The 26,692-nt window shown below is 48.8% G+C and overlaps 1 protein-coding gene and 1 long non-coding RNA gene across 4 annotated transcripts in view; one reads left to right on the top strand and one right to left on the bottom strand.

Annotated features, from left to right (window-relative positions):
* Positions 1–18,627, bottom strand: part of CDON (cell adhesion associated, oncogene regulated) — a 42,506-nt gene extending 23,879 nt beyond the window's left edge. Inside the window, exons 1-4 of one of the 2 annotated variants that reach the window (XM_065855781.2) lie at positions 18,444–18,627; positions 4,818–4,942; positions 2,266–2,532; positions 187–333 (exon numbers count right to left, since the gene is read on the bottom strand). In XM_065855781.2, coding sequence (XP_065711853.1) covers positions 187–333; positions 2,266–2,532; positions 4,818–4,893 — 490 coding nt within the window. In that variant the 5' untranslated portion in view covers positions 4,894–4,942; positions 18,444–18,627. Of the gene's footprint in view, positions 1–186; positions 334–2,265; positions 2,533–4,817; positions 4,943–10,011; positions 10,351–18,443 lie in introns of those variants that run through there. The other variant, XM_071798769.1, reaches the window with a different exon arrangement.
* A 1,936-nt stretch (positions 18,628–20,563) lies between these two features.
* Positions 20,564–26,594, top strand: LOC139825559 (uncharacterized). Of its 2 annotated transcripts, XR_011735668.1 has the most exons (5): positions 20,564–20,899; positions 21,053–21,122; positions 21,829–23,735; positions 24,409–24,508; positions 26,372–26,594. It is a non-coding gene; the product is annotated as an uncharacterized lncRNA (long non-coding RNA). The 2 variants fall into 2 exon arrangements; XR_011735669.1 differs by lacking the exon at positions 21,053–21,122 and having other exon boundaries at positions 23,555–23,735.
* The last annotated feature ends 98 nt before the right edge of the window (positions 26,595–26,692 follow it).

The following is a 26,692-nucleotide window of genomic DNA, read 5'->3' on the forward strand; positions in this document are numbered from 1 at the left end:
CTTCAAGAAATGGCTTACTTCTCAAATCTCGTTTGAATCATTTGTCAGCTGTATCAACGCATTCCAAACGTGGGCTCACAAAGAACTGGTACTGTCATGCGGAATATTTTAATTTGCAAAGGCGGGTTTAGGTAAAAGCTTTCATTGGTCGTTCGTATTACTGACCAGGGACATAAAACTTCTCACCTGTTGATTTTTCGAGCCATTTTCCCCGTATTTGGAAGCGAATCTGCGCCTTGGGGTGACTTTCGGGCACGTCGCAGCCGACCAGCGCCGTCCCGCCTTCCTCTGCCGCCACCACCGGCTTCGCCACCGGAGCAAAATCCGCCAGACCTGCAAGTGATGAAGGGTTCAGAGCAGCCTTGGGAAAGGGGGTTGAATGGTTATTGAACCGCTTGTTTAATAATAAATAGGATTTCTGTTTAAAACATCGGTGAAATCGTCTTTCTGCTGAGGGTAGCAGCGCTACAAAAAACCTCAAAAAGGAGGAAAAAAGTGTGAAAACGGCTCTTGGTGTTTAAAGTATCTTGAAATGGTGAAGTTTTTCTAGGGTAGCCACCCGGAGAGGGTCTTGCTATGGGTCAGTAATTTAGCAAAACACTCGCTTCTCGTCGCTTTTAAGAAATTCTCCTCCCAGGGGGATTCTCGACATGGTCCATAGAGGAGGAGCCAGTGAGAAATCACTTAAATCCCGCTCGACAATTATTTGATTCAGCCAAAACATGCTCACGACGGAAGATTATTAATATATGGGAGGAATATTATTAATATATCAGAGGAATGTTATTAATATATTCACACTCTTGGCACCGCAGCGCCTTTTCCATGGGGAAAACGTCGCCTTTTCCCTTCTAAGGTCCACAAAGATCAAACAATTTCCAGACAAAAAGGCTGATTAGAAGAATGGGGAAGAACGGAAATTGCACGTAAAAGGACAGAGGATTGTCCCCACTAAATAATTATTTATAGATATATATTATTATTATATTTATGTATAATGGTTTGAAGGGACTTTTCAGGTCTCTAACCCAACTTTGGGCTCAAAACGAGGTTATTGCCCACGCTAAAATCCATCAGTTGTGGTTTTGTCCAGTTTAATTTTGGATAATGCCCAAGGATGGAGGCGCACGAGCTCTACGGAGGATTTGTGCCAAGGACGCATCACCCAATAGGCCTCAGGAATAAAAAAGATTGGTAAAAACGTGTAATTTATCATATACCGCCTGAAGGAAAACACCATTGAAATGAGGAGTTGAAGACGAATGATGCAAAGCAGTTGAGGTGGATGAAATGAGTGAGGGATATAAGGAATATGTTGATTTCAGTAAAGCATTTGACACAGTCTCCCACAGCACCCTCACAGCTAAACTGAGGAAATGTGGTCTGGATTATCAGGTAGTGAGGTGGATGGGGAACTGGCTGAAGGGAAGAAGCCAGAGAGTCGTGGTCAATGGGCAGAGTCCAGTTGAGGCCTGGATCCAGTGCAGGGCCTCAGGGGGCAGTGCTGGGGCTGGGATTATTCAATATATTCATCAATGATTTGGACGAGGGAATAGAGTGACTGTCAGCAAGTTTGCTGGTGACACCAAGCTGGGAGGAGTGGTGACACTGGAAGCTGTGCTGCCATCAGAGACCTGGACAGGCTGGAGAGCTGGGCGGGGAAACATTTAATGAAATAGAACAAGGGCAAGTGTAGAGTCTTGAATCTGGGCAGGAACAACCCCAGGTTCCAGTGTAAGTTGGGGAATGAGCTATTAGAGAGCAGTGTAGGGGAAAGGGAGCTGGGGGTCCTGGGGACAGCAGGGTGAGCATGAGCCAGCACTGGGCCCTTGTGGCCAGGAAGCCAATGGGACCTGGGGTGGGTTAGAAGGGGGTGGTCAGTAGGTCAGAGAGGTTCTCCTGCCCCTCTGCTCTGCCCTGGGGAGACCACACCTGGAATATTGTGTCCAGTTGTGGCCCCTCAGTTCCAGAAGGACAGGGAACTGCTGCAGAGAGTCCAGCGCAGCCACCAAGATGCTGAAGGGAGTGGAGCATCTCCCGTGTGAGGAAAGGCTGAGGGAGCTGGGGCTCTGGAGCTTGGAGGAGACTGAGGGGTGATCTCATTCATGGCGATCAACATTCAAAATCAACATTCAAACCCGCCTGGACCCCTTCCTGTGTAACCTCATCTGGGTGTTCCTGCTCCATGGGGGGATTGCACTGGATGATCTTCCAAGTTCCCTTCCAATCCCTGACATTCTGGGATTTTGTGCAAAACGAACTTACTGGCCACGGAAATGATGGCAGGGCTGCTGAGGACGGCACCGGCGCTGGTGTTGGCCATGCACTGGTAGGGGCCAGCGGTGCTGGGGCTGAGGGAGCGGATGGTCAGGGACCCTCCCCGGGTCTCCACGGCCGCGCTGGCCACGCGCTGCCCGTTGAACAGCCAGACCATGCGGGACGTGGCGGGTTCGGCAGCGCAGCGCAGCCGCACAGGCTCACCACGCTTCCCCACGGCGGAGAGCGGCTCCAAAACGAAGCGGGGGGTCAGGTCTGAAAGGGAAAAAACACAAAAAAATACATATATTCACTTAATAAATACCGTTTTACATTAACTCATGTCATAAGGTTAACGACGCATTGACTTGCTGACTATAATCTGTTCCATTAGCATTCCCAGTGCTGCTGTTCACATCAGAAAGTTAAATATTCTAAAAAAACCCTATTCATCTATAAAGTGTCTCTAAACTCCATTTTGCTCGTGGTACCCAAGCGGGTGTCGCCTTTTCCTCCACGAGTGGAACTCGCGACAAATTCCTGCGAACGCCGGGGAAAACTTGGAGACACAACTCTGAACCCGCGGCGACTGAATTCAATATACAGGAAGGGCGAGAGACATCCCCAGGCTCCGAGTCTGCAGAATTAATAAAAAATAGCAGGATTTAAAAGAAAAAAGCTTGATAAACATCAATGCTTCTTGTTAAATCTAACTACATGGACTTCATCAGGGTGAGAGTGACAAATCGGGCGCCCGTTATCTTTAAGATGAACCGAAACAGGAAAAGCCGCTAATAAATAAAAGGTTCAGCTGCGCAAAACTGGGTTATGAGATTCCCTTTATTTGCCAGATGAAAATTCCTTCTTGTCGGGAGGGAATTTGTTGCCCGTCCTGGCCAGCGAAACACTGGGAATTATTTCCATTTGTCGTCTACGTGATTCTTCTCTGAAGATTTTGTACAAAGGGAGCGAGGAGTTCACACTGGTAACTCCTATTTGCTTAGAAATAGGGGAGGAAAAATCAAATTAAATTAAGAATAGGCAGGAGAAAATAATCTCTAGTTTGTTGAGGAATTCCAGAAAGTCATATTAAGTGAAATCCAAATATGAGACAATTTTCTTGTAGGTGGAGCCCTCAGTTCATGTTTTTCTTCTCAAGTTGGTCTGTGCTAAAATAGATTAATTTCAGATGAGAAATGTTGCATTTTTCGCAGAACTGTGAATTATCTGGCATCCTGGGGTGTGTTAGAAGGGGGTGGTCAGTAGGGCAGAGAGGTTCTCTTGCCCCTCTGCTCTGCCCTGGGGAGACCACACCTGGAATATTGTGTCCAGTTGTGGCCCCTCAGCTCCAGAAGGACAGGGAACTGCTGCAGAGAGTCCAGCGCAGCCACCAAGATGCTGAAGGGAGTGGAGCATCTCCCGTGTGAGGAAAGGCTGAGGGAGCTGGGGCTCTGGAGCTGGAGAAGAGGAGACTGAGGGGGGACTCATTCCTGGGGATCAATATGGAAAGGGGCAGTGTCAGGAGGATGGAGCCAGGCTCTTCTGGGTGACAACCAGTGACAGGACAAGGGGCAATGGGTGCAAACCGGAACACAGGAGGTTCCACTGCAAGAGGAGAAGCAACTTGTTGGGGGTGAGGGTGTCAGAGCCTGGCCCAGGCTGCCCAGGGAGGTTGTGGAGTCTCCTTCTCTGCAGACATTCAAACCCCCCTGGACCCCTTCCTGTGGAACCTCAGCTGGGTGTTCCTGCTCCATGGGGGGATTGCACTGGATGAGCTTTCCAGGTCCCTTCCAACCCCTGACATCCTGGGATTCTGTGATTCTGTGAAATGGCAAAGAAAACTGGAAATTGAAGTGTGGCTTCGCTTCAAAAAATTAATTAAACCCATAAAAACGCTGTCCAAGTGTTTCACATATTTGCATTTTGAGCTTCTCGTTAGAAAATCATTCTTCCCGTTGGTTTGGTTCGAATTTCCAGGGATACGAGGGAGAAAAATTAAAACGTTTTTAGCTTGTCAGCCACCAAAAGCCACTTTGATCTACGCCCGTGACACCGACACGAAGTGGGAATTGGTAGCGCTGACCCCGCAGCTGGAATTTATCTCCTCTGACCGCTTGAAAAGAACAATCAAATTTACCCCTTTCGCTTCTAACGCCAGGCTATGAAGTGCTAAAAGTAGTAAAAGCTGCTTTTTTGGTGCGGTTACGTTAAGACAAGCTGACGACACAGAGCAGATGTGGCGATTAAAACCAGGCCTCTGGTTTATTTTCGAGACGCCGGGGCCGTTCCGAGCGCGGTCGGCTCGGTTCAAAGATGCGATTTGATCCCCCCCCATGAATTTCGAACCCTCGCGGCAAAATTGGAGATTCCGAAGGACGACCAGAGCATCTTCCATGTCCTTTTCCAAAATAACGATGTGTATTGAGCGTCAGGCTGAGTTTAACTGCTCTGCGCCGCCTTAAAAGCAAATTATCACTGAATTAGCGGCTCCAAATTGTTGCTGGTGCAAAATCCAGGCTCGACCTCTAGAATCTGAAGGATTTGTGTCAATGCGGCCTTACCTGGAGCATTGGCGGTGATGAGCGCAGCGGCAGCGGCGAAGAGCAGGGCCTGGAAGCGGCTGGGCCGCGGCTTCATAACGCCGGCCTAAAGACGAGCTCCGGATTAAGCCGAGGCACCGAAACAACTGCAAAACAAACAGATTAAGCCGGGGGTTAAGTTTTGAAAGTCACTCACAACAAAGCAGTCGGGGTTTAAAATAAAAAAGGGGGCGGCCAGGAAACAGCCGATGTTCTTCGCGATATAGAAACCATCTGTAAAAATGAGTCGGGAGTTGAATTTAACGATGCTTCCAAGTGCTATTTTTAATATAATTCTTTTTCCGCATCTGTGGCAAACTTGATAAATTAGACCCATTCCCAAGTGGAGGAATTAAAGTCCAAAGTAAACAGCTTATCTATCGGAGATAATATTGTTTGCAAACCGTCACGATTTGCCCGTCTATCACCGGGCGCCGCTCGTTTGATGAGGTTTTAATTAATCTCGCTCAGCACCTGCTCAGCGAGACGTCACCTGCTTGTTCCTTTTGGTGTTTCACAGCAAAACAGTGGCAAATCTACCACAAAATAATCACTAATACTATTGTCATTTATATTCCTTGTTTTCTCATACACATTTCTGAGGTATCTTTGTGTGTTTTTATCTATGTGAGGTCCGGTCTTTCTTTGACCATCCCAGTGCCAAAAACCCACCAAACTATAGCACGAAACCAGCAAAATACAAATTAAATCATTAAATCACTCTCTGAAATGGTATTTCTAAGAGTCTCCATCAAACACCCGCTCGCTTTAATTTTCTCTTTGCCTGGTGGATGACTATGATGATGAATAAGATTCGGGTTCGTTTAGCGCAGTTACTTCATTTATCAGCCTAGCCGCATCATTTCACCGCTGATAACAGCCAACATACATCTTCAACATCTCATATATCAGGCGCATGTGTAAATACATACAATAAGTAGGAATTTTATAGAAACAAGTGCAACAATACACAAGAGAAAGAATTCTATTTATTGAGCGGTCGTGGAGCCATTTGCTTTCCAATTTGCTTAATGATAAGAGTGTCTTCTCGCTGTGAAAATATATATATTTGCAAAATAAGCCTTGGGAAAAGACTTAATACTAAAAGGATCTTTATGGAGCGACTTGCTTCTCCACCGCGGGATTCTGAGACGGTCGCAAGAAACTCTGCGGAACTTCACTCCCATTTTCGGGCGGTTCAACGCCGATTTCTTTCAGCTGCTTGGGGAAGAGGCAGATGGCGGAAAGCGCTTGGGTTTATTTGAATTTTCGCTCCAGCAGAGTAAACACCCCGAGAACTTGTTAACATCAAACACTTCGCTCAAGAGGGCCGGGGGCAGCGGCGCTTTTTTTTTCCCCCTCCTCTTTTTTTGGCTGAACCTTCACTATTTATTTACAAAAAGCAATGAAACGTCTATTCCCGGTCAACTTTAACCCCGGCACATGGAGCTACCGGCTTCTTTCGCAGCTGGGATTTTTTAAACGAGGCCGGCTCATTATCTTTAACTAAACTTTATCTTTAGGGATCGACTTGATCCGGGCTCTGATTTCGCTCTGTTTTTCTTTCTCTCGCCGCCAGTGTCAACAGCAACTCCTCATTTGACCCCCGCGTTGGGTTTTCCGTGGTGAGATCAGCTGGGAAGCCACAACGACTGCAGGAAAATCAAAGAGAAATATTGGCTTTAATTGGAGCAGCATCGGTGGGTAACGACAAGGGGAGTTTCGCCGCCATCTGCTTCTGAAATTCACTGGTGGATGTAAAACAAACCCAAAAATATTTGTGCTTTTTTTGTTTGAAAAGCCCCTTGCTCGGTGCAGAGGGCGAAACCACAGCTGGGAGTTTTGTGGTCTTCAAAAACCCAGCAGAAAAACCTCGTCTCTAATATTATATTAACACATAAGCGGGTGTTAAAAGACTTTAGGGATGGGAAAACCTGACTCTTCCCCTTCGCCGTCATCTCAATAACCCCAAAATCCCATTTGGACACTCACGGGGGCCTTGTAAAATAAACCAGGAATTAGTCGGATAAATAAGAATAATATCCGAGGTTGAATCAAGACAGACGTGGATCAAATCCTTCTTGGTTTCACCGATGATCTCTCCATGGCAAATATTCACACTTTTCTTGCTTCCACCAAGACATTTTGATCTCAGGTCCAATTATTTTCCTTCAACTCTCAACCTGGAGTTGCTCATAGACACATAAAAAGAACACTATCTCATGCACTCTTATTTTTTCCCTTTTCTGATGGTTTTTTTTCAGCTCCCTGAATCATCTTCCTGCCACCTCATGGAATAACTTGGTTGGAGGTGACGCTCAAGATCGAGTCCAACCGTAACTTAAACCTGGGACTAAACCGCAGCCTTTAGAGCAACATTTAAACCCCTCCTGGGACAGCAGCCTGTTTTCCAACCCCTTTCTAGGAATTTTTTGTCCCGATTTCCAATCGGAATGTTCCCTCTCATCCTGAATTCACTTTTACGTGCTCCCCGAGATTGTTTCCACGGCTAAAATGAAAATTGTGGATTTGCGAAGCGCAGAAATTCAGAGCGAACGGAACCCCCCGCATTAAAACGCTGTGACTCAAGTACAACAAATCGCGGATTTGCAAAGCGCCTGAATTCGGAGCAAACAAAACCCCTAAAATTAAGCAAAAGGCCACGGTTTTAGAGCGAGCGAGACGAGTTAGATCATTAAATCTCACACCGAGGCACCTTAAAAAAAAAAAGTATATAAAAGGAAGGTATTGAAGGGCATTCCGAGAGCGAGCGCTCAGACATTCCTGCGCGCCGGCTCCTCGGTGACCGGCGGGGCCTTTGATCAACCCTGTCCTCCCGGGGTCCAGCAAAATGAGCAGAACAGCTGGTAGATGGACTCGGTTTCGCTTTTTGGAACCCCCCTGGGCCTCAGGCGGGTTTACCCGCAGCCCCCAGTGCCCACGAGTCGCGCCATCCCCCTCGCAAAGACACGGGTTCGAAACCCCCTCGCGGGTTCAAAAACCAACCGAGTTGCGTCGAACTGTCATTTTGCCCAACGCTTAACGAGCGCTCAATTAACATGGGGCTTTAAAAAGCAACCGCAGCACCTCCGGCATCCCTCCCCCTCCTGTCTTTTTTTTTTCAGGCTCTCAATCGAGGCAGCCGAGCGTGCAAACCGATCCTGTCGCCAGCAAAAGCATTTCCTTTCACCGCGGTCAGCACTAAGGAACAAGGAAAAAAGAAGAAGACGGGGGGGGAAAGAAAATGGAAGTGACTCGGGAGCCGTGGCACCGAAAAGGCCAGACGAGCGAGGAAATAATCAACTCCACATGAGGCGATGGGAGCGCGGCACAAAGCGAAGGGCAGCGCGAGCCGCCCCGGGAAGGGTCAGCGGGATGGCGGGGTCAGGAGCTGCCAAAAAATAGGCGAAGAAATTAAAGAGGCGAGAGGCGGCTGCAATCAGGGTCAACGTGGTCCTAATTACGCGGTGTGCATAAAACAAGAATGAAAAGTAAATAAATAAAAGTCAAGCGCTCCCGTTTTACTCATCAGCTGTGGTTCAATTAAATTCCAGGAAGGCGAGCAATGAGATAAGGAGCCGGGCTTTTTGTTTTTTTTTTAAATAGATCATAATTAGGCATTTGTGTCGGAGTTACAGCATCACCAACGGGATTTCGTGAGGGCAAGCAATAAAATGACGTATTTCAAAGCAGAAATGCCCAAATTCGGCGTCGTGCTCCTGCCAGCCCCATGTTTTCTTGATCCTAAAACAACCCGAAAGGGAAAATGCCACCAAAAAGTAAATAATTGCTGACAGTGACCCTATAAACCAAGATAGAAAATGCAATGAAACAAACTCAAAGGTGTCCGTGCCAACGAGCTCCATTTAAAAGTTACAAGGAAAAGCGCCCTTTGATGTTACATTCATATTTATTTATGACATTTTAAGCAAATGAACCCTTGAGATCCTTATCAGAACAACCCAAAGGGGAGAAATCGCGGTTGCGCAAACTCTTCCAGCCCTCGCCTTGAATTTCGGGAACGTCCAGCGGCCAAATGGATCCCAAAACCCGCCTGTTGTTCCCACTTAACAATTCAATCAGGATTTTGTAGGCAATGTGCTCCTTGGGTGAAGCTTCAAGCGATTTAAACCCACCCCGTGAATGGGCAACAAAGCCCGAGAGCAATTTTGGGGGCTCAAAATATAATATATTAGCGATTATTGTCAACAACAGCAGGAATTGACTTAAACTTTGGCAGAGCCCCAGCGTCAAAGAAAGAAAAGTATTAAAGTATTGGCCTGAAAACACAACCTAGAGATTTTTTTCACCGAGTTGTTCTTCCAGGCCTGGAAAGTCTCAGGGTCAGTATCAGCTGTTGGACTCAGATCAAAGTTGAGCTTTATCAAGCCCCGCGTGGAACTCGGGGGATTAATGGAGAGACATATATATTTTTTCTTTAAGAAGACAGTTAAGATCACTCAGATACTTAATTTGTGCTCCAGTACTTCAGAAACACCTTGAGTTTCAAGCCTCGCTCTTGGCGGACATATGGTCTTGATAGAAGAGCACAGGCTTTGGCATCGGCCGCCGAAATGAAATTTGGGAGCGGAGCGATGAAAAATTTAACAGTTTGTGTGCTGAGCCGCTGCAGAACGCAGCCAAAAAGTCACTCAAGTCACCGGTGTTTTAATCGACGCACATCAGGGAGATTTCCATTACAACAAGGCAAAAAAAAAAAAAATCAAATTATTGCAGAAGCCATGCTTTCTTAGCCACAAGCAGGCCTGCCAATTAGGTTAATTTTATTATTAACTTCAGGGAAAAAATAGCTGAGACAGTCCCCCCCGCCGGCACGCTAATGAAGTGGGGATGGTTTCTGCCTCTTCTCGCCTCGGGGGAAGAAAAAGAAGCAAAAGAATAAAAAGAACAGTGTTAAGCTAATAGACAGCTCCGCAGGGCTGAGGTTATGCTGAAATGCCTAAATATTGGGTTTTTGACTGAGTGATTTTTTACCAAAATTGAGGTTTCAGCACTAGTTTAAGGCAATTTAACAGCAGCAACACCTCGGGTCAGGACCCGGCTTGCTCCCTCCCATCTGCAGCAACGACCGTGCAGCCGCCGCCTGAGTCAGACCCAGCGGATCCAGCTGCAAATTCAGCCAAAGAACAAAAAATATGAGGTTTAAAGTGTTCACCTGGGTGAGGGAGCAACTTCATCCATGAAAACTTCGCTCTCAAACAGCGCGAGGCCTTAGATGGACTGACGAAGCTTCGTTAATAAGCTCTGGACGGCAAGAACGCCAGCAAAAATGAAGAAGATTAAATATCCGCATACAAAACACGACACGCCATCCTAATTATCCGAGTTATGAGTTGTGTCATTGCCCCTGCAAAAACTTTGCATTTTGCACATCAAGGACGATCGCCCGTGTTTGTAATTTCTATACGTGGAATCAAGCTTGTTTAAACATAAAAATAAATAAGGGTTAGAAGCACAGGCTCGCTCTGGGCATCAGCAAAACCTGTCAGACCCTCCGGAGCCTCCAGCAATGAGCTGAAAAAAAGGCAGGAAAATGGGGTTGGATTTTTTTTAGCTGCCTTACCCCGAGTCCAACTCGCTCTGTTGCAACTTGCCGGGATCCACACTCTGCACGACTATTAAATCCGCACCTGCAGCCAGAATTTATAGCAACCCCGTCCACCGCCGCCTGACGTCAGCGGCAATTAGGAGCGCGCGAACTTGTGGCCGCAGGACACGGTCGTTAAGTCGCCGTCGTTACCTGGAATCACGCGCAAGTTTTGACTCTATTTCCTCCGCAAAAGCACCAGCTTGAAATCAACACTGCTGAACCCCAGTCTCCTTATTTAAAAAGCAAACAGGTGAGGGAGAAAGCAGAAAAGAGCCCTGTCCTGATTAAAACAAGGTTCAAATGATTCATCCTCACTGCTCTCCTCCCCCCAAAACTGGTTTTCAAGTTGACGTTGGGATTCTGCAGCAAAAACGTTTCTGAGCTGAGCCTAGAGGGACAGAATCCCGACGCAACAATATTCCACAGCAAAATAATCCCATTAGCCTCAGGCCCAGATAAAAGCGGACACAACAAATTATGTTGGTCTGGGCAGGTTTGCTCCCACACGAGGAGGAATAGAACACGGGGAAGGAGAGGAGGAGTTCGGGTTGGAAGGTCTCGTCCAACCGAAATGATTCTATGATTCTATCACTTATTTCCTTCCTCATGCCAAAGAACATGGATTAAGCATCGCTCGATGATCACAAAACCACAGCCTGAGGGTTCAGCCGCTCCGCAGCTCCCAAGTTGAGGCCGGGACCCCGGCCCGGGCGGCATTTGGGGATGGGAACGTCGAGCAGCCACAGTTGGTGAGTCAGAGCCCTCGATCTCCTCCCGTGCACCAGCTCTGCCCAGCAGGACCAGCCCCAACACGAGTGACCGATAGGAAAGTCGTTAAAGTTTCATCACAGGCAGAGTTTTCCAGCGGGTTCAGTCGCCTGTTCTCACTCGCACAGACTCATCCCGCTTCGCTGAATTCTGGCCGGAGATTCATGGAGCCAGCGTCCCCAAGAAAATAAAATACAAAGCAGGGAGAAGGTTCTAGACTCTTCATGGCTGCATCACGAGACTTTAAACACCAAGCTCAGCAACATGCGGGGGCCCCGCGATGATAACGTGGGATGGAATCTGTCCCGGCAGCCGGTTCGGATCCAGCAGATAGCAAGAAAAACAAGATGAAGCAGCACCACAGCATCACTCTTCGTTTAAACTTGGCAAAGAATGGCGACGTTGTCTTTTTTGTTGGCTTCTCTTTGTGTGTGTTTTTTTTTTAAAGCAAATCTCAGCCTGAAAGGTGCCTGGACTTTTTAATATCTGGGGGATTCGAAGGGACGTTGCTCATACACTTGCCAGACGCCAGATAAGCCGGGAACGCCTCGGTTGAGCATCTGCCTCCCGCAATATATACAGTGCCAGCAATATATACATTTCCAGAGTGAAAATAAACAGCTTCGCACCTTTGGCTCGGAGCGGGACTTGAGCCTCTTTGACGTCCTCAACCCGCAGCCGAGGAATAAAGGTCGGAAGGGTGAGGGTTATTTGCAGTTCTCTTGTTCCAACCGACAAGAATAAGGGAATTTTCGGTCTCGTGTTGTAGCGAGAAGGTGGATCGGGGTGTTTGCGGAGGATCTGGTGTCGTTTCGTGGTGTTTTACTGTAACCTGTAAGAGGCGTTGCAGAACAAAATGGGAACACACACACTTTTCAGTTACCCACGATGCGCTAATTAGCCGGATTTGAAAGTGCGATCTGCGCCCTGAAAAAACGCCCCAGCGCGAATAGCTGCATTTAAAGTGACATCATTAAGCCCGAAATTTCAACATATTTTGAGAGTTTTGATAACAACGCTTTTGATTCCTTCCGTTGCCAGCTTCCTTCTACACCCCGACAAAGATTCCAAGTGTGCATTCCTCTTTCATTCTGCAACAGGGATTAGTGGCAGGAACAGAAAACATCTTCTGTTCCAAAAAACCCTCGGGGTTTTCCTCTTCAACGCGCATTTTTATGAGAAGAGACTCAAATCTGCGATCTGCTGTCACTGCAAAGTATTTAGGCAACACGTATCTGAGCAAAACAGCAAAGCGCACCTTTTGAAAAGGCTCCTGAGGAACAAAAAGATTTCCTGAAGCTTCTGCAAACGTGAAATAGCTGCTCAGAAGTAACAAAGGTTTAGGAAAATCCAGGCCCAGGTTTGAGCGTCCACACACATGGGTGTAAAAACAGGGGTAAAAAAACCCCCACATGTTATTGTTTAGTTTGACTCCGTAAGACATTTAATCTGTGGAGCTGAAACATTACGCAGCAAAAGCCTTCGGTTCCCAAAAATTATGCACAGCCAAGACCAGCAAAATCCATTTGTTGAACAGCAAAATGCTGTTTTAATGGAAAATAGTGGAAATTCTCCAGAATACAGCTGAAAACAGTAACACTTTGCCAGTAAAATTGGGGACTTTGGGGTCCTGAGCAGAGGGAAAACACACTCAGAGACCTGTCACAATCGCACGTTGCAGCCTCATTGAACCAACAGGACCCACCCGCGACATGACCGTGGACGTCAAAGAGACAAGATACAGTTATCTCGGTAAATCCGCAGGGATGGGAACAGACTTAGACGCGCAAATTCCACTCCTAAAGTTGCGCAACTCCCTTCTCAGCCTTGGGTGTGTGATAACGAGGACTCTCCATGTGTCACGGAGAGAAGATGTCAGGTGTGCAGCTCCAGAACAATCCCGACTGGCTCCAAAAGCCACCAAGCTCCAAACACCACCTTCATATTTCCACTTCGATGCCACCTCCTTGTCCCCAACGAGCTCATTCCCCCAAATTGCAGTTTTCCAGCTCCTTTAAATAACATTTTTCTTCGATGTCAGGGCACTAAGAGACCCGAAGAGGTGCCAACGTCAACACTTCTACCTGGGGTAAGACTGATGCGCAATGGGTGACGTCACATCCCAGACGGGTGATGTCACATCCCAGACACCTCGTCTCCAAGCTGAGCCTTGGCAGAGCCGCCGTTTAATCTTCCCTTCATTCCAGGGGGGGCTGGAGTGCACGCAGATTTCAGCAAACTCAATGAAACGGTGAAGAAAGAAGCTTTTCAGCGACAGGCGGGGAGGAGAAACATCGGCGTATTAAACAAATCATCTGTTCGGGGCGCCGGCTCCTACTTGTCCTCTGTTATATTATTCGCTCGAGAGCGGGTTAATCCATCACCGCAAAGGAATCTCCTGATCGCAGAGATAAAGGCAACAAGTCATGCACTGTCTGTGGGTCCCTCCTTGAAAAATGGACAGCCTTGCTCATACCCTTATTTGGGCCGAGCCGAACAAACAAGAAGTAAAAAAGGGAATAAAAACTGAAAAAATACCACCTGATTACAGCAAATTTGCTTGAATCAGGTAGAGGGTTTTAACTCAGTTTGCCACGTGAATTGTCCTTTATTTGCCGCGGTTGCCCAGATGGGACTTGTCGTCATGAGAAGGGTCACCTGAGGGTTACCTCCTGAACCGGCGTGCAGAAAAACCATCATTTCTTTGAGGATTATTTAGAGCGAGACCTTTTATCCAGATAAATGGTTTGTTTTACTTGGTGAGGACCAGGAAAGGAAAAACCCCCCGGTATTGAGAGCATTTCCAGCCAGAACAGGCTGCCGCTCGCACACAAGGCGCCTGCAAGAAATACAACAAAACGACGAAACACTCCCAAAATACAACGAAACGGCCGCAAAATGTAAACCAGCCCCTTTGCCTTTTTCTTTTTCCTTTTCTACGCTAGGAAAAGTTGGGTCTGCGAGGCAGGCCGGCTTTGTAAGGCTGCAAGGTAGGAAATCTTCAACTTGTCTTGAAATTAAACAAATAAGGCTCAACCGCTTGATTCATTAGCGGATACGACGGGTCCAAGTCTGCGGGGAAAACTCAACAGCGAAAGCCAGGGGATAAATCAAAGGCGGGATCAGCCAGGTGAGGCTGAGGGCGCGGTTTCACCTTACACTTAAGCCAAGCCTAAAGCCAGCACTGCCAAAAGTGACCATCTCCTACCCCGCTGTGCTCAGTTCCCCCCTTTTGTTCAGTTTTGGGGGATTATTATTTTATTTCTCCCCCCCATCTCCTGCTGTTTTAGTGAGTTTAATCGGCAAGACACCAACTCACAAGGCTCAGTATCCAGAGCGTGGTTTTATGAGACAGCGAAGCCAATTTAAAAACCTGCTGCTGCCAAAATGGGTTGTTCCCCCCCCTTTCACACACACCCCAGAGGCCTCTCCAGTCATCGGGGCGGAAGATTTAGCAACTGCGGAACCGCGGGGCGAAATCCAGCGCAAGTTTGGGGCCGTTTTTTGAAGGGTTAGTTAGTGGGGAAGAGACAGGAACGTACCTGCTGCCTCCTGCGGCGGCGAGTCCGGGGAGCTGTAACGTGAAACTGCGCCCAAGGAGCTGGGGAATTGGAGAAAAAACTCAACAAAAATTAAAAAACCCAGAGTCCCACCTGGGTAGAAAAGCTCCGAGACACGTCGTGGGGATGGGAAATGGGAAAACAACCCACCTTGCAATGATTATTTTCCCTCCTGTTGAAAGACAGGAGGTATTTCTTGCGGAGAAAGAACAAGCCGGGGCTTAATGGGAAAGGCAGGTGGGCTGGATGCGCAAGGCTGGGCCCGGGTAGGCTGGACACGCAGTTTAGCCTAAAGTGTCACTGGAAAAATCGAGGGCCGCAGCGGAAAGGGAGAAGTGGGGTGGGGAAATTTAAGTGGAAAACTCTGCTACAGTGCTGGACGTTGTTCTGAGGCATCTAACAAGGAAATTACTGGAAGAACACTTAAAAAAATGAAAAAAATAGATATCTATACACACAGAGGCAACTTTTCTAACAATTCTTGGGTAGCTGGAGGTCTCTCGTTAGCTAAATTAACAGAATGAACAGGTTTTTTTGCTGAATTTGCTGAGGATAAACACGATCCCAGAGGGAAGGATGGGGGAGAAGGGGACGCTCAACACCAGGGCTTGCTCAGGGAGCATTAAGCCAGGCCTAAGACCAGCTCTTTTTAAGCTACATAACGCAGAATTTTTTGCTCAATCTCAGCACAGGTGCAGCCAGAAAATGGCTCAAAAGCTCCTGGGCCCACTGGAAAACCAAAAAACCCACAGAAAAACAACAGGGAAGGTGGAAGGACTCGCTTGCTACGCAAAAGTCTGACTCTACACATCAAGGTCAAGTTTACAGCATCAATTAATTCCAACAAATTAGACACCGCCGAACAAAAGGCGTCAGGCAGGTTTCCACGCCGATTAAAGCGGTTCCGGATAAAACGTTATCTGGAATTCCAGGTCTCAACAGGTTCGTGGGTGAAGCCGCGCTCAGTCTCGAGGCTTCGTGAGGTTTCGAAGCCTCGTTAGAACCGAGTTCATCAGCAAATTCACATTTTTGTGTCTTTTTGTGCTGATGCATCGCATTAGAAACCCCCTCGAGATTCCCAGGATGGAAAAAGGAAGATGCAGAGTAGATTTTCCAGAAAAAAGCTCTTGGAGATGGCATGAAGAGTGGGTTTGGTGCAGGGAACAGGAAATCACAGTGATGCTCGATGCCTTTTCACGTACAGAAACAGGAACAGCTCACGCTACCTATATAAACCTTTCTCATAATGATCATTTTGCAGCAGACAGATGATACATGTGCACATACAAATGCTCACGTCCAGGTATCGCCTTGTGACCTAAACATCAGGCACTGCTTTATTCCCAACGTGATTTAATCCCGGTCCGCTCGGGATTTACGAGACGCCGAACGCCAGCCCAGCCGTGCGCTCACAGTTTCCACACCTGCACAAGCGGTTTTGAAACGAGCCAGTGTTATTTTTTTAAGCTCTTGACAGTTAAAAAAATCCTTGGGTGACATCACCTGAAGCCCAAGCGCAGCTGCCTCGCGCCTTGAGCCAAAGTAAGCACGAGCCTGGCTTTATAGGCTCCGCTTAAGGCACAGCTTGAGATAATGAAAGCGCCTGGGGGATTTGCCCCTGTAGTAGAGTCAGGACTCTCCTGATGCGGTTTTTGGGGTGAGAATGGCCAAGTTTAGGACCAGTGGAGCCCAGCAAGCCAGCAGAGGGAGCATGCAGTAGGCCTGGCTTTGCCAGTGCCGGAAGGGCTGGGAGGCAAATGAGCACCAGGTAGACCTGGCATCCCATCAAACCCCAGGATGGAAAATAACCACAAAAAACAGTAAAACACCTTTTAACACGCAGGTAACGCAGTGGATGCTATCTCAATATTTCTATTTGTGACTCTACCTTTAAATAACCAAATATATTTGAGCAACGAGTTTCTACGGCTGCTTCACGAGCCTGAGGATGGACACGGAGCCTTTCAGAGGTTTGAGAGAAGGGATTTACATGAAAAAAATTGTTCATTTCTTTTGAACAGAGCAGCACTTCATTATCAAGCCCTCCCCACACAACAAGGCTCATAACCGCTTTACAAAAATAACTGTGGTTTGGTTTAGACGTATTTGAATCACATAAGCTTCGGTTTAGCTTGGTGGAATAAAAGCATTAGAGCACGTAATATCAAGTTTAACAGAAATCACGTCGTGAAAAGTTCAATATGAGAATGTTTAGGATATCGTGACACGGAGGACTTGGCAACCGCTATCCCAAAAGCGCTTTTTTTCCTCCTTAAAAAAAGCCACGGGCAGGTCGGACGTCCCATAAATCGCAAGTGTCAAAACAGCGGAGCTGTGGGAGACGAGCGGCGAAGCAAACGGGATTACCTGCTTTGTTCAAAGCAAACGCCACGAAGGACACGAAAAGAAACCACCAGAAAATCCAAGTTTAGGCGCTGCCGCGACCAGTGGCAACGGCGGCGTTCGGGTAAATGAATTGTATTTCTGGTGCATGTGTGAAGGACACAAGTCGCTGAGTAAACAGCCCTTCAGAGCTGACAGTTTTACAGCCTGCTCAGAAGCCTCCCAGCAAATCATCTGGGGAAAAAAAAAAGCAGTAAAGAAAACTTAAAAATTAAAAAAACCTACATAAAGCCATCACATTGACCCATTCGGCAATACTTTTTAAAAAGCTACGAGGCAGGGGGCAAAATAAACGTCGCCTGTTTTCTGCCCAGCAGTTGAAAGTTGTGTGTTAACGCCTGAAAAACATTTGCCTTTTGGTTTAAAAACACCAAGATTGAAAACACACGACAGTCGACTGGAAAGTTCTTTCATTAAAAGTCAGTGACTGTGTAATTATTATATATATATATTTTTTTTTCCCCCTGGCAAAGAGACAGACAGAGCAAGCCAAAGTAACTGCAAATTCGAGAATTGGGGGATGAAGGCACCTTAATGAAATAAAAAAGAGAAAAATAATCCGAGTTAAGGTGTCAGGATGTTTTACAGCCAGAGTCTTCAGGCACCGCACACCAGCCCTCAATTCAGGGGTTCGAACCACTTTAATCGCAGATAAAATGACTAAAAACAAGCAATTTTAAGACGGTTAAGAGGGCAGACGTGTTGCCTCCGAGCAGAGCAGCCTTCTAATGACAAAATATAGCGAGAGCCAGAGCAACTTTCACTGCGAAATGAGACTGTAAATCAATCCCAGACCGGAGGCAGCGAAATTGCGCTCTGAGGTAATTTTTTTAATTTTTTTTTTTTTTTTTTTCCTCCTCCAACTCAAAGCGCTCTCTAAATACAGTTTGAGACTGAGCGGCGGGGGCGGGGGGAATAAATAGTAATAATAAAGTCAGATGGTTTGAATAAACGCAGCGCCATAAGCCGCGCGTTGATATCGTGAGGGACGCGCATGATTTGGGGGGGACCCACATTGATTTTTGGGGGACACACACATTGATCTCGGGGAGAAACACACAGGTTGCCCCCACACCGACCCCTCAGGTGCCAGCTCCGCGCTCCGCCGCCTCACGGAGCCCCGTTCCCAGCGGCGGGGACCGGCTGACAGGACCCGAGGAGCCGCCGCCACCTGCGGCCATGTCCGTGTTCCCCCCTCCCCACTCCCGTCACCTCAGCCCCGTCCCGCCCTCGCCGCGCGGCGGGAAACCGGGCGCCCTTTTTTACCTCACGGCAGCCGCCGCCACCGCCTCCTCCTCCTTCTCCTCCCCGCTCCCGCTCGGCGGCGGCTCCCCAGGACATTCCAGGGCGAGCCGGCGGACCGGAGCCTCCATGCAACGCCGCCCCGCTGGCTCCACTTATCTCCCCGCGTCTCTCACCGGCGCCCCGTGTATGAGGAGGCGGTGGCGGCTCCTCTCCGCCTCCCTCCCCTCAGCGTCCCGCCCCGCGGAGCGTACCAAGCGCCGGCCGAGGGGAGGACGAGCCGGGCTCCTCCACCCGCGGCTCCCCGGTTTAGTTCACCTCACACCGGCGCTCCCGCCCTCGCACAACCGCTTGGGAACGCGGCGGGGAGCGGTGGGTTCCACACACGCTCCGTTCACCACATAAACCCCCCCCCCAAAACTCCCGCTCGGGGGCTGAAAACCACAAAAAAAAAAAACACAAAAACAAACAAACAAACAAAAATGGTTTTGGGTTTCTTTTTAAGGGTTGGATGGCGTCCAGCCGCAGCCAGATCGCGTTAAGCGTCGGGGAAGCTTCTCCCCCATTGCTCGCAGCGTAATTTATTAACATTTTTGGCAAGTTAACCCTAATCTGAGGGATTAAAAGCGGGGGAGCGGGGCGTCGTGCGCCCAGAGCCTTCCGAAAGGCCCAAAATACACCCAAAATGCGTTGTTTTTTCCTGAGAATTGCAATATTTTGGTTGGATTCACACATGTGATGGCTGAGCAGGACAGATTTATCCTGAGGAGGCGTTTGCGTGGAAAAGTTTCAACAGCACGTGGAGCGGGCCAGAAAGAAACACAAATATGCTTACAAATAAAAGAGAATTAGGCTTTTTAAAATTTATTAAAAGAAAAAAACACCCTTGGACCTGATTTTCTTGCTTTTTGGGCAAAACCGTGAGACCAATGGGCTGCACTCCCCAGTGTTTGCCAGCCCTGATTTAACCCCCTGGGATGTTTCCTGAGGGACGTCATGGTTTCCACAAGTGTCAGAGCAGAAAAACAAGGAAAATTAAGACTAGGAAAGTCCTCGGCAGATTAAAAATCCCTTTTAATCCAAAGAAAACGCCCCAAAACTGAAAGGGAAGGGGTTTGGTCAGCTGGCGAGTTAAATGTCTTCATTTGTGGCGGCCGCCCAGCTCGAGCATCGCTCTCAGTGGACACGCGAGGTGGTCAAGCCTGTATTTTGGGGTAAAAACAATCAAAATCAAGACTAGAACAACAGTTCTTTGCAGAGCAGGGATGCTGCCAAATCGCGTTTCCACCCTGTACAATTTCCAGGTTGTTTTTGTTGTTTTTTTTTCCCCTCCAAATTTGCATGAGAAAACCCTCTCAGGGAGGGGAATTGCTGCTTAATTAGAGAGCAACAATCACTTTAATTAGCATGTCTCCATGCTCCCCGCTATTTTGCATAGATTCAAATGAGATGCTCATTAGGGAGCGGGCGCCTGGACAAGCTTTGCCCTTTAGCTGCGCGCTGACCCCATTAACCTCGGCCTAGCTAAACCACACTGGGGGTTTGGCCAGGCCTGGCCTTGCTAGGCTTCTGCCTTCTCCTGAGGTCTGACTTTGCAATGGCAGGTTTTCCTCCTTCCAATGGTTCCTTCTTCTCAAGGTTTCCCCCTTGCGAGGTTTTGCCCCTTCCAAGATTTTCCTTCTTTGCAAAGTTTCCTTCCTTACAACATTTTTCCTCCTTGCAACACATTTCCTCCTTGCAAAGTTTCCTTCCTTGCACAATTTTTCCTCCTTGCAAAATTTCCTAACTTGCACAATTTTTCCTCCTTGCAAAGTTTCCTTCCTTGCAAGGTTTTCCTTCTTGAAGCTTTTTCCTCCATGCAAGGATTTTCTTCCTTGCAAAGTTTTCCTTCTCTCAGGACTTTTCCTCCTCGCAAGGTTTTCCTTCCTTGGAAGATTTTCCTTCCTTGCAAGTTTTTCTTCCTTCAGGGTTTCCCTCCTTGCAAAGTTTCCCTCCTCACAAGGTTTTTCCTCCTTCCAGGTTTTTCCTTCCTTGCAAGCTTTTCCTCCTCACAATGTTTTTCCTCCATGCAAAGCTTTTTCCTCAGCTTCCTCGCAACTTTTCCCTCCTTTTGCTTTCCCTCTCACTGCTGAGATTTAGGAGCAAACATTGCATGGGGGGGGACACCCCCAAAAGCCACCATCCCTCCTCGAGGACCCTTCCCTCTCCTTTGTTCCTCCACGCCACCGTGTTTTGCAGCAAGGCTCATTTTTAATTTTCTCTTTTTTTTCTATTTAATTCTCCTGCCCCGTAATCCCATCGCCTTGTCACGCTTCCCCGGGAAGCGAAGCCGCTCCGAACAAAGCCCCCGGCGCATCCCGCGCTCCCCGAGGGGGTTTGTGCAGCTGCGCCCGGGAGCGTGACCGATCGGGAATGAGCCTTCGGATGCCGCTGGGACAGGGAGCTTTTCATCCGCCCGTGGGAGCCGGCACCAGTTTGGGGTGAGTCCACTGGGACCCCAGTGTGGTTTGGGGAGGGGGAAGGTGGTGGGTACAAAACTTGGGGTTGGGGATTCTCCCCATCACCATGGAGCATCCAGCAGGTTCCTTGTCATGGTCGCCACCAGGTACCTCGTCCTGCTCTGTTCCCAGCAGGTATCTTGTCCTGGTCCCCATCACCCCAGAAGGTTCCTCGTCATGGTCCCAGTCACCTCATGCCCAGCAGGTACCTTGTCCCAGTTACCATTTTCCTGTCCCCAGTAGGTACATTGTTCAGGTCCCATCACTGCACCCCTATCCCCCTCAGGTGCTTTTCCCAGCCTCCATCACCTTGTCCCCATCCTCATCACCCCATCCCAGTCCCCATTACCTTGTTCCCATCACCAGCAGGTAGCTCGTCCTGGTCCCCATCACCTTGTCCCCAACAGGTGTCTTGTCCAGGTCCCATCACCCCATCCCAGTCCCCATCACCTTGTTCCCATGCCCAGCAGGTTCCTCATCCCAGTTACCGTTGTCCTGTCCCCAGCAGGTACCTCGTCCTCCATCACCCTGTCCCCAACAGGTACTTTGTCCAGGTCACATCATCCCATCCCTGTCCCCATCAGGTGCTTTGTCCCAGTCCCCATCATCTTGTCCCCATCACCACATCCCAGTCCACATCTAGTACCTTGTCCCAGTCCCCATCATCTTGTCCCCATCACCCCATCACCTTGGCCCCATCCCCAGCAGCTGCCTCATCCCAGTCCCCGGTGGGTACCTCACCCTGGTCCCCGTCACCCTGTCCTGTCCCCAGCAGACACCTCATGTCCCCATCCCACTCCCCCATTGCCCATCGACACTCGAGGTTCTCTGGGGAGGGAATGTTTCTGGGTTCCCTGCTGGGATGGTGGTGGTGGCATTGGGTGACATCAGCTCCTGAGTGTACTCTGCAGTGCAGCAGATGCTTGTGTGAGTGGGGAAACTGAGGCACAGAGGAGGAACCGGGAGCTGGTGGCAAGTCATACAGAGGCAAAGGCTGGAGGGTTGTTAGGCTGGAGCACACGTGTCACCTGGGAAGAGAAAATGAAGATGGAGATGATGAGAAGAGAGAAGAAAAGACAACAGAAGGAGAGGAAAAGAGGAGGAGAAGGACAAGGAGAGGAAGATGAGACGGAGGAGGAAGACAAGGAGAAGGACAAGGAGGAGAAGAAGAACAGGAGGGAAGGGAGAAGAAGGAGGAAGATAGAGAGGAGGAGAGGAGGAAGAGAAGAAAAAGGAGAGAAGAAGGAGGAGAAGAATAAAGAGAGCAGGAGGAGGAAGAGAAGAGCTCTTGGTTCCAGAGAAGACTTATCTCCCTGTGAGCTTTGCCAACCCATCACCTCAGCGCTTGGACAGGGTTTTTTTGTTAGTTTATTTCTCCCCTGACAGAAAGTGCCTTTTTTGACCCAAACACACGTTTTCATAAAGAAGGTTTATTTTGGCTGAAAACCTCTTTTTTTAAAAAAAATTTTCTTATTAAAAAAAAAAAGAGCATGGCTGGTGGGAAGGGTCATTTCTGTAAAAGGGTTTTTTTCTTGACAAAAAAAATCGATTTTGGCTTGTTTTCATCAGCAATAGCTCAGCGAGAAGCTTTGGGAGTGAATCATTCCCAAAAATCCCCTGTCCCGTGCCGTGCCTGGTCCTGCCCGGCTTCATCATCTCCCCCTGCAGCAAACGCCCAGCGACGACAACAACAGAAAAATAGAATTATTAGGAAATACTCTTCTTGTTTCTTCATTTTTTTTGCATTGGGGGCAACTCCAAAAGGAGCCGGGACCTGCTGGGGGCAGGACAGAGCTCAGTGGACCCCCGTGGTAGGTTCTGGGGATGACACGATGTCTTCATGGTCCTCAAACCAACATCGTAGGTTCCTCATTTCCATCCATATCTCTGAAGGACCTCAAACCAATGTTGTAGGTTCCTCATTTCCATCCGTATCTCTAAAGGACCTCAAATCAATGATGTAGGTTCTTCATTTCCATCCGTAACTCCTGAAGACCTCAAACCAACGTTGTAGGCTCCTTGTTTCCATCCATATCTCTAAAGGACCTCAAACCGACGTTGTAGGTTCCTTGTTTCCGTCCGTACCTCCTGAGGGACTTCAAACCAACGTTGTCAGTTCCTCATTTCCATCTCTACCTCCTGAAGGAGGTGGGAGAACCGGAGCCGGGCGGAGGGGCTGGAGCCCCTTCCAAATTGACACCATCTGGGCCCAGTAAATGGGTCTTTCATGCTGGGCCGGTTGCCATAGGAGCAAACATGCAGGAAATATCCCAGATAACTGGAATCGCGGCAAAAACAGATGTTTTGGATAAAAACCCGGCAGAAAATCGCCCCGCTTAACCCCTCCGAGGTTTTACCTATGTGCCCCTTTCCATGCACACATGGGGTGGGGAAACTGAGGCGCATCGGCCCCTTGTCACCCAGTGGAGGGGAAGCTGAGGGGTTTCTTGCTACGAGGCGCAATTGCTGGTGGATCCTCAGTATCATCTCCTCCTCCTCCTCCCTGGAGCCGCTTATCAAGACGGACGTCTGGATGCAAGGCCGCGCGCTCGCTCCGCGAGCATTTCGCTTTGATTTGCCAAGGAATTTGCTTTGCTTTTGCTTTTTTTTTTTCCCTTTTTTTCTTCCTTTTTGCAGCCTCGGCCAAACCTTATCGCATCTGGTGAGCAGCGGCCCCCGGCGCTCCCCCTGGCCGCCCTCCAAGCGCTGAACACGAAGCCACCAGCCGAGCTGCCGCAGCGTCTCACAAGGCCCAACAAACCCACGGGCCCTGGGGAAGGGGAAACTGAGGCGTGGAAGGACTGAAGAGCTGCTGCAGGTGTGCGTGGCTCCTGCAAGGTGGCTTTGTGCATCGCTGTGCGTCACGAGCATCCCTGCATGTTGCAGGAGTCCTCGTGTGCTGCAAAATCCCCTGTGTGCTCCAAACATCCTCATGCGTTGCAAAAATCCTTGTGTGTTGCAAACACCCTTGTGTGCTGCAAACATCCACGTGCGCTGCAAATACCCCTGTGCTCTGCAAACATCCCTGTGTGCTGCAAACATCCCTGTGTGCTGCAAACATTCCTGCGCTGCAAACTTCCCTGCGCTTTGCAAACATCCCTATGCGTTCCATAAATCCTTGCATACTGCAAACATCCCTGCGCTCTGCAAAAATCTTTGCATGTAGCAGAACCCCTCATGCATTACAAACATCCCTGTGTGCTGCAAATACCTTCACTCCCTGCAAACAAAGGCTGAGTCAGGGCACCCGTGGGTGCTAGGCCTAATTTTGGGGAGAAGGCCGTTTGCAGAGGAAGCATCGTGCCCATTGGGTGCAGACAGGATCAGGGTGAGGGAACTTGGGACCAAAACCACGGGGTGATAATGGCTGGGAGACGCTCCGGCCGACCTGGGATTTCTCCCGGTGCCGTGGTGTAAATACCGCTGACGGGAGGAATGTGTGAGCGCAGAGGAGAAATCCCTTTCTCTTTAACTTTGTAATTCCTTTGCAGTGCATCTCTCTGGCCAACAAGCGCTGGAAAATCCACAACAGCTTCACTGGGCCCGTGACAAGGCACCGAAACAGCTTCTTAGCCCTCAAAGCAAAGCACGGTAGATACAATTAATTTACTTTTTTCCCCATTTTTTGCTATGTTTTCTAGCAGGATACAGTCCTCACACCCCAGTCCCTTTGCCCAGGGGCGCTGAACCCAACGAGACGATGCTCAATCAAGGAGGGAGCAAAAAAATGAGCTAAAACTCTCCAGGATGATGCAAAAAGATGCATTTTTTGTTGCAAACCCCTCCCTTTCCCCCTCTCCCCAGCCCCAAAATCCCAGCAGAGGCCAAAGAATGCTCAAAAGCTGCTTAGAGGTTCAATTCCCCTCTCACAGGGGGGTATTTTTCCCCTTTTCGGGCTAATTTTTCCTTTCCCCCCCCAGCACTCAGCTTGCTCTGCACCTGCGGGTTGCAAAGCAGCAGGATTTTGGTATTTTGTGGGGTACTTTGTGTTTTTTAAGGGATTTAGGGCTTTGAGGACATTTTCAGTATTTTGGGGTCTGCTCTGGGCCGGCAAGAGCAGCATTTTCTCCCCACCCTGCCCAAGAATGTTTCTGCCGATATTAAACCCGACCCGGAGGCATTTGGAAGGAGCCGACTTCCTCGCCAAAAAAATGACCTCAGCCTGATGCTTTTTTTTACCTTTTTAAAGCATTTTTCTCCTTCTCTTGCCTGCCGGGCGAGAGGCACCGCTGGGGCCTCCGCAGCCACCATGCCAAACCCCCCCAGTTTTGAGGGATGTTCCAGTTTTAACAGGCAAATTCCAAGCCAGTATCCAAGGACCAAACCTGCTGCAAAAATCCACCTCCGGGCACTCGACTCATGTCCCCAATGATATAAAAAGGGGGGGAAAAAAGCCCGAATAAAAATACGACAGTGCCCGCGATGTTTTTCTGGAAGGGCTTTTCGCAGGAGTTTCCTTCGCAGACTCCTCTGCATTTTTGCTTTTATTAACGTGGCGGCTTTCCGGACGGTTTCGCGAGAGCTGAAAGTGTCTCCCGAACCAAAACTCCAGCCCCTCCGCAGTGGGAAACAACGAGGAGAAAGGAGGGAGATGCCAATTGAGAAGGGGAAACGCAGGATTTGGGGCTTTGCGGGTGGAATTGCTCCAGCTTTGGGGTTTTCTAATTCATATTTGCTGTCCTGGAGACACCAAACTGATGGGGACAGTTCAGAAAATATTCCTGCAAGATGCAAGGCCTGGCCCCAAAAGGCTGATTTTAGTAGGAAAATGCTGATTTTGCCCTTAAAAAAACAGATGGGGAAATGTATCTGTCATTTTTCTCTGCTCAAAGTGGCACTATAAGCTCAGCCCAGGGTTCTTAGTTGCAATTAAAATCATTTCTAGGCCAGGTTATCCTGCATCTGCAGCCCGTATCTACAGCCTAAGTCCTGGCCCTGCGGCCTAAGTCCTGCATCTGCAGCCTAAAACCTGCCCCTGTGGCCTAAAACCTCCCTCGCACGTTCCTCCTGCAGCCTAAATCCTGCCCCTGAACCCCAAATCTGCATCTTCCCCATCCTAAAGCCTCCATCCCAAACCCACACCCTAAGCCCATCCCACACCTTCCAGGCCGAAGCCCGCACCCGGGACACGGCCGAAACAACACGCACCAAGATTTTGCGACAAGGGAGGGGGGGAAAAAGCCTCCCCCGGTTGTCGATGTTGGTTTAAGGCATTTTCCACGCCGGTGCCTCTCTGAGAGCCCCTTGTCCCCGGCGGGGCTGCACAGCGGCCGCTTTTTACCTGGAGAGATTTCTAAATAAGCCTTTTATCCCCCTAAGATTCCCGCAAAAGCAGAAAATAATCCTCCTCCCCCCAAAAACAAATTACATCCAGCCTCACGCCCCCCCAAAAACCATTGATTCCCAAAGCGTTTTCTATTCCAAAAGCTTTTCTAATTTTTTTTTTACCCTTAGAAATATAAATTCCTGGGGGGAGTGAACCAGAAAACCCGTATTCAGCTTAATTATCCCCCCGGCCGCAATCTGTGATCTCCGGGACAATTAAAAAGCTGCTTAATCCCGCTTGAAAAGCAAACAAGGTCAGAGGCGGCGTCTTCCTGCTTCCCCCTCGCCCGCTGCCGGGGTCTCGCTCGATATAAATATGCAATTAAAAAATCGCCGCTAATTGCTTCGCTGAAGGGTGGTTCCCACCATCAGAAAAACCAAGCTGTGCAATGGGATATTAAAAGGGGAAAACGGGTAAAAAGAGAGTTTTTTACCCCAATAATTAAACTT

The sequence above is a fragment of the Patagioenas fasciata genome, chromosome 24, assembly GCF_037038585.1.
Source record: "Patagioenas fasciata isolate bPatFas1 chromosome 24, bPatFas1.hap1, whole genome shotgun sequence".
Classification (NCBI taxonomy): domain Eukaryota; kingdom Metazoa; phylum Chordata; class Aves; order Columbiformes; family Columbidae; genus Patagioenas; species Patagioenas fasciata.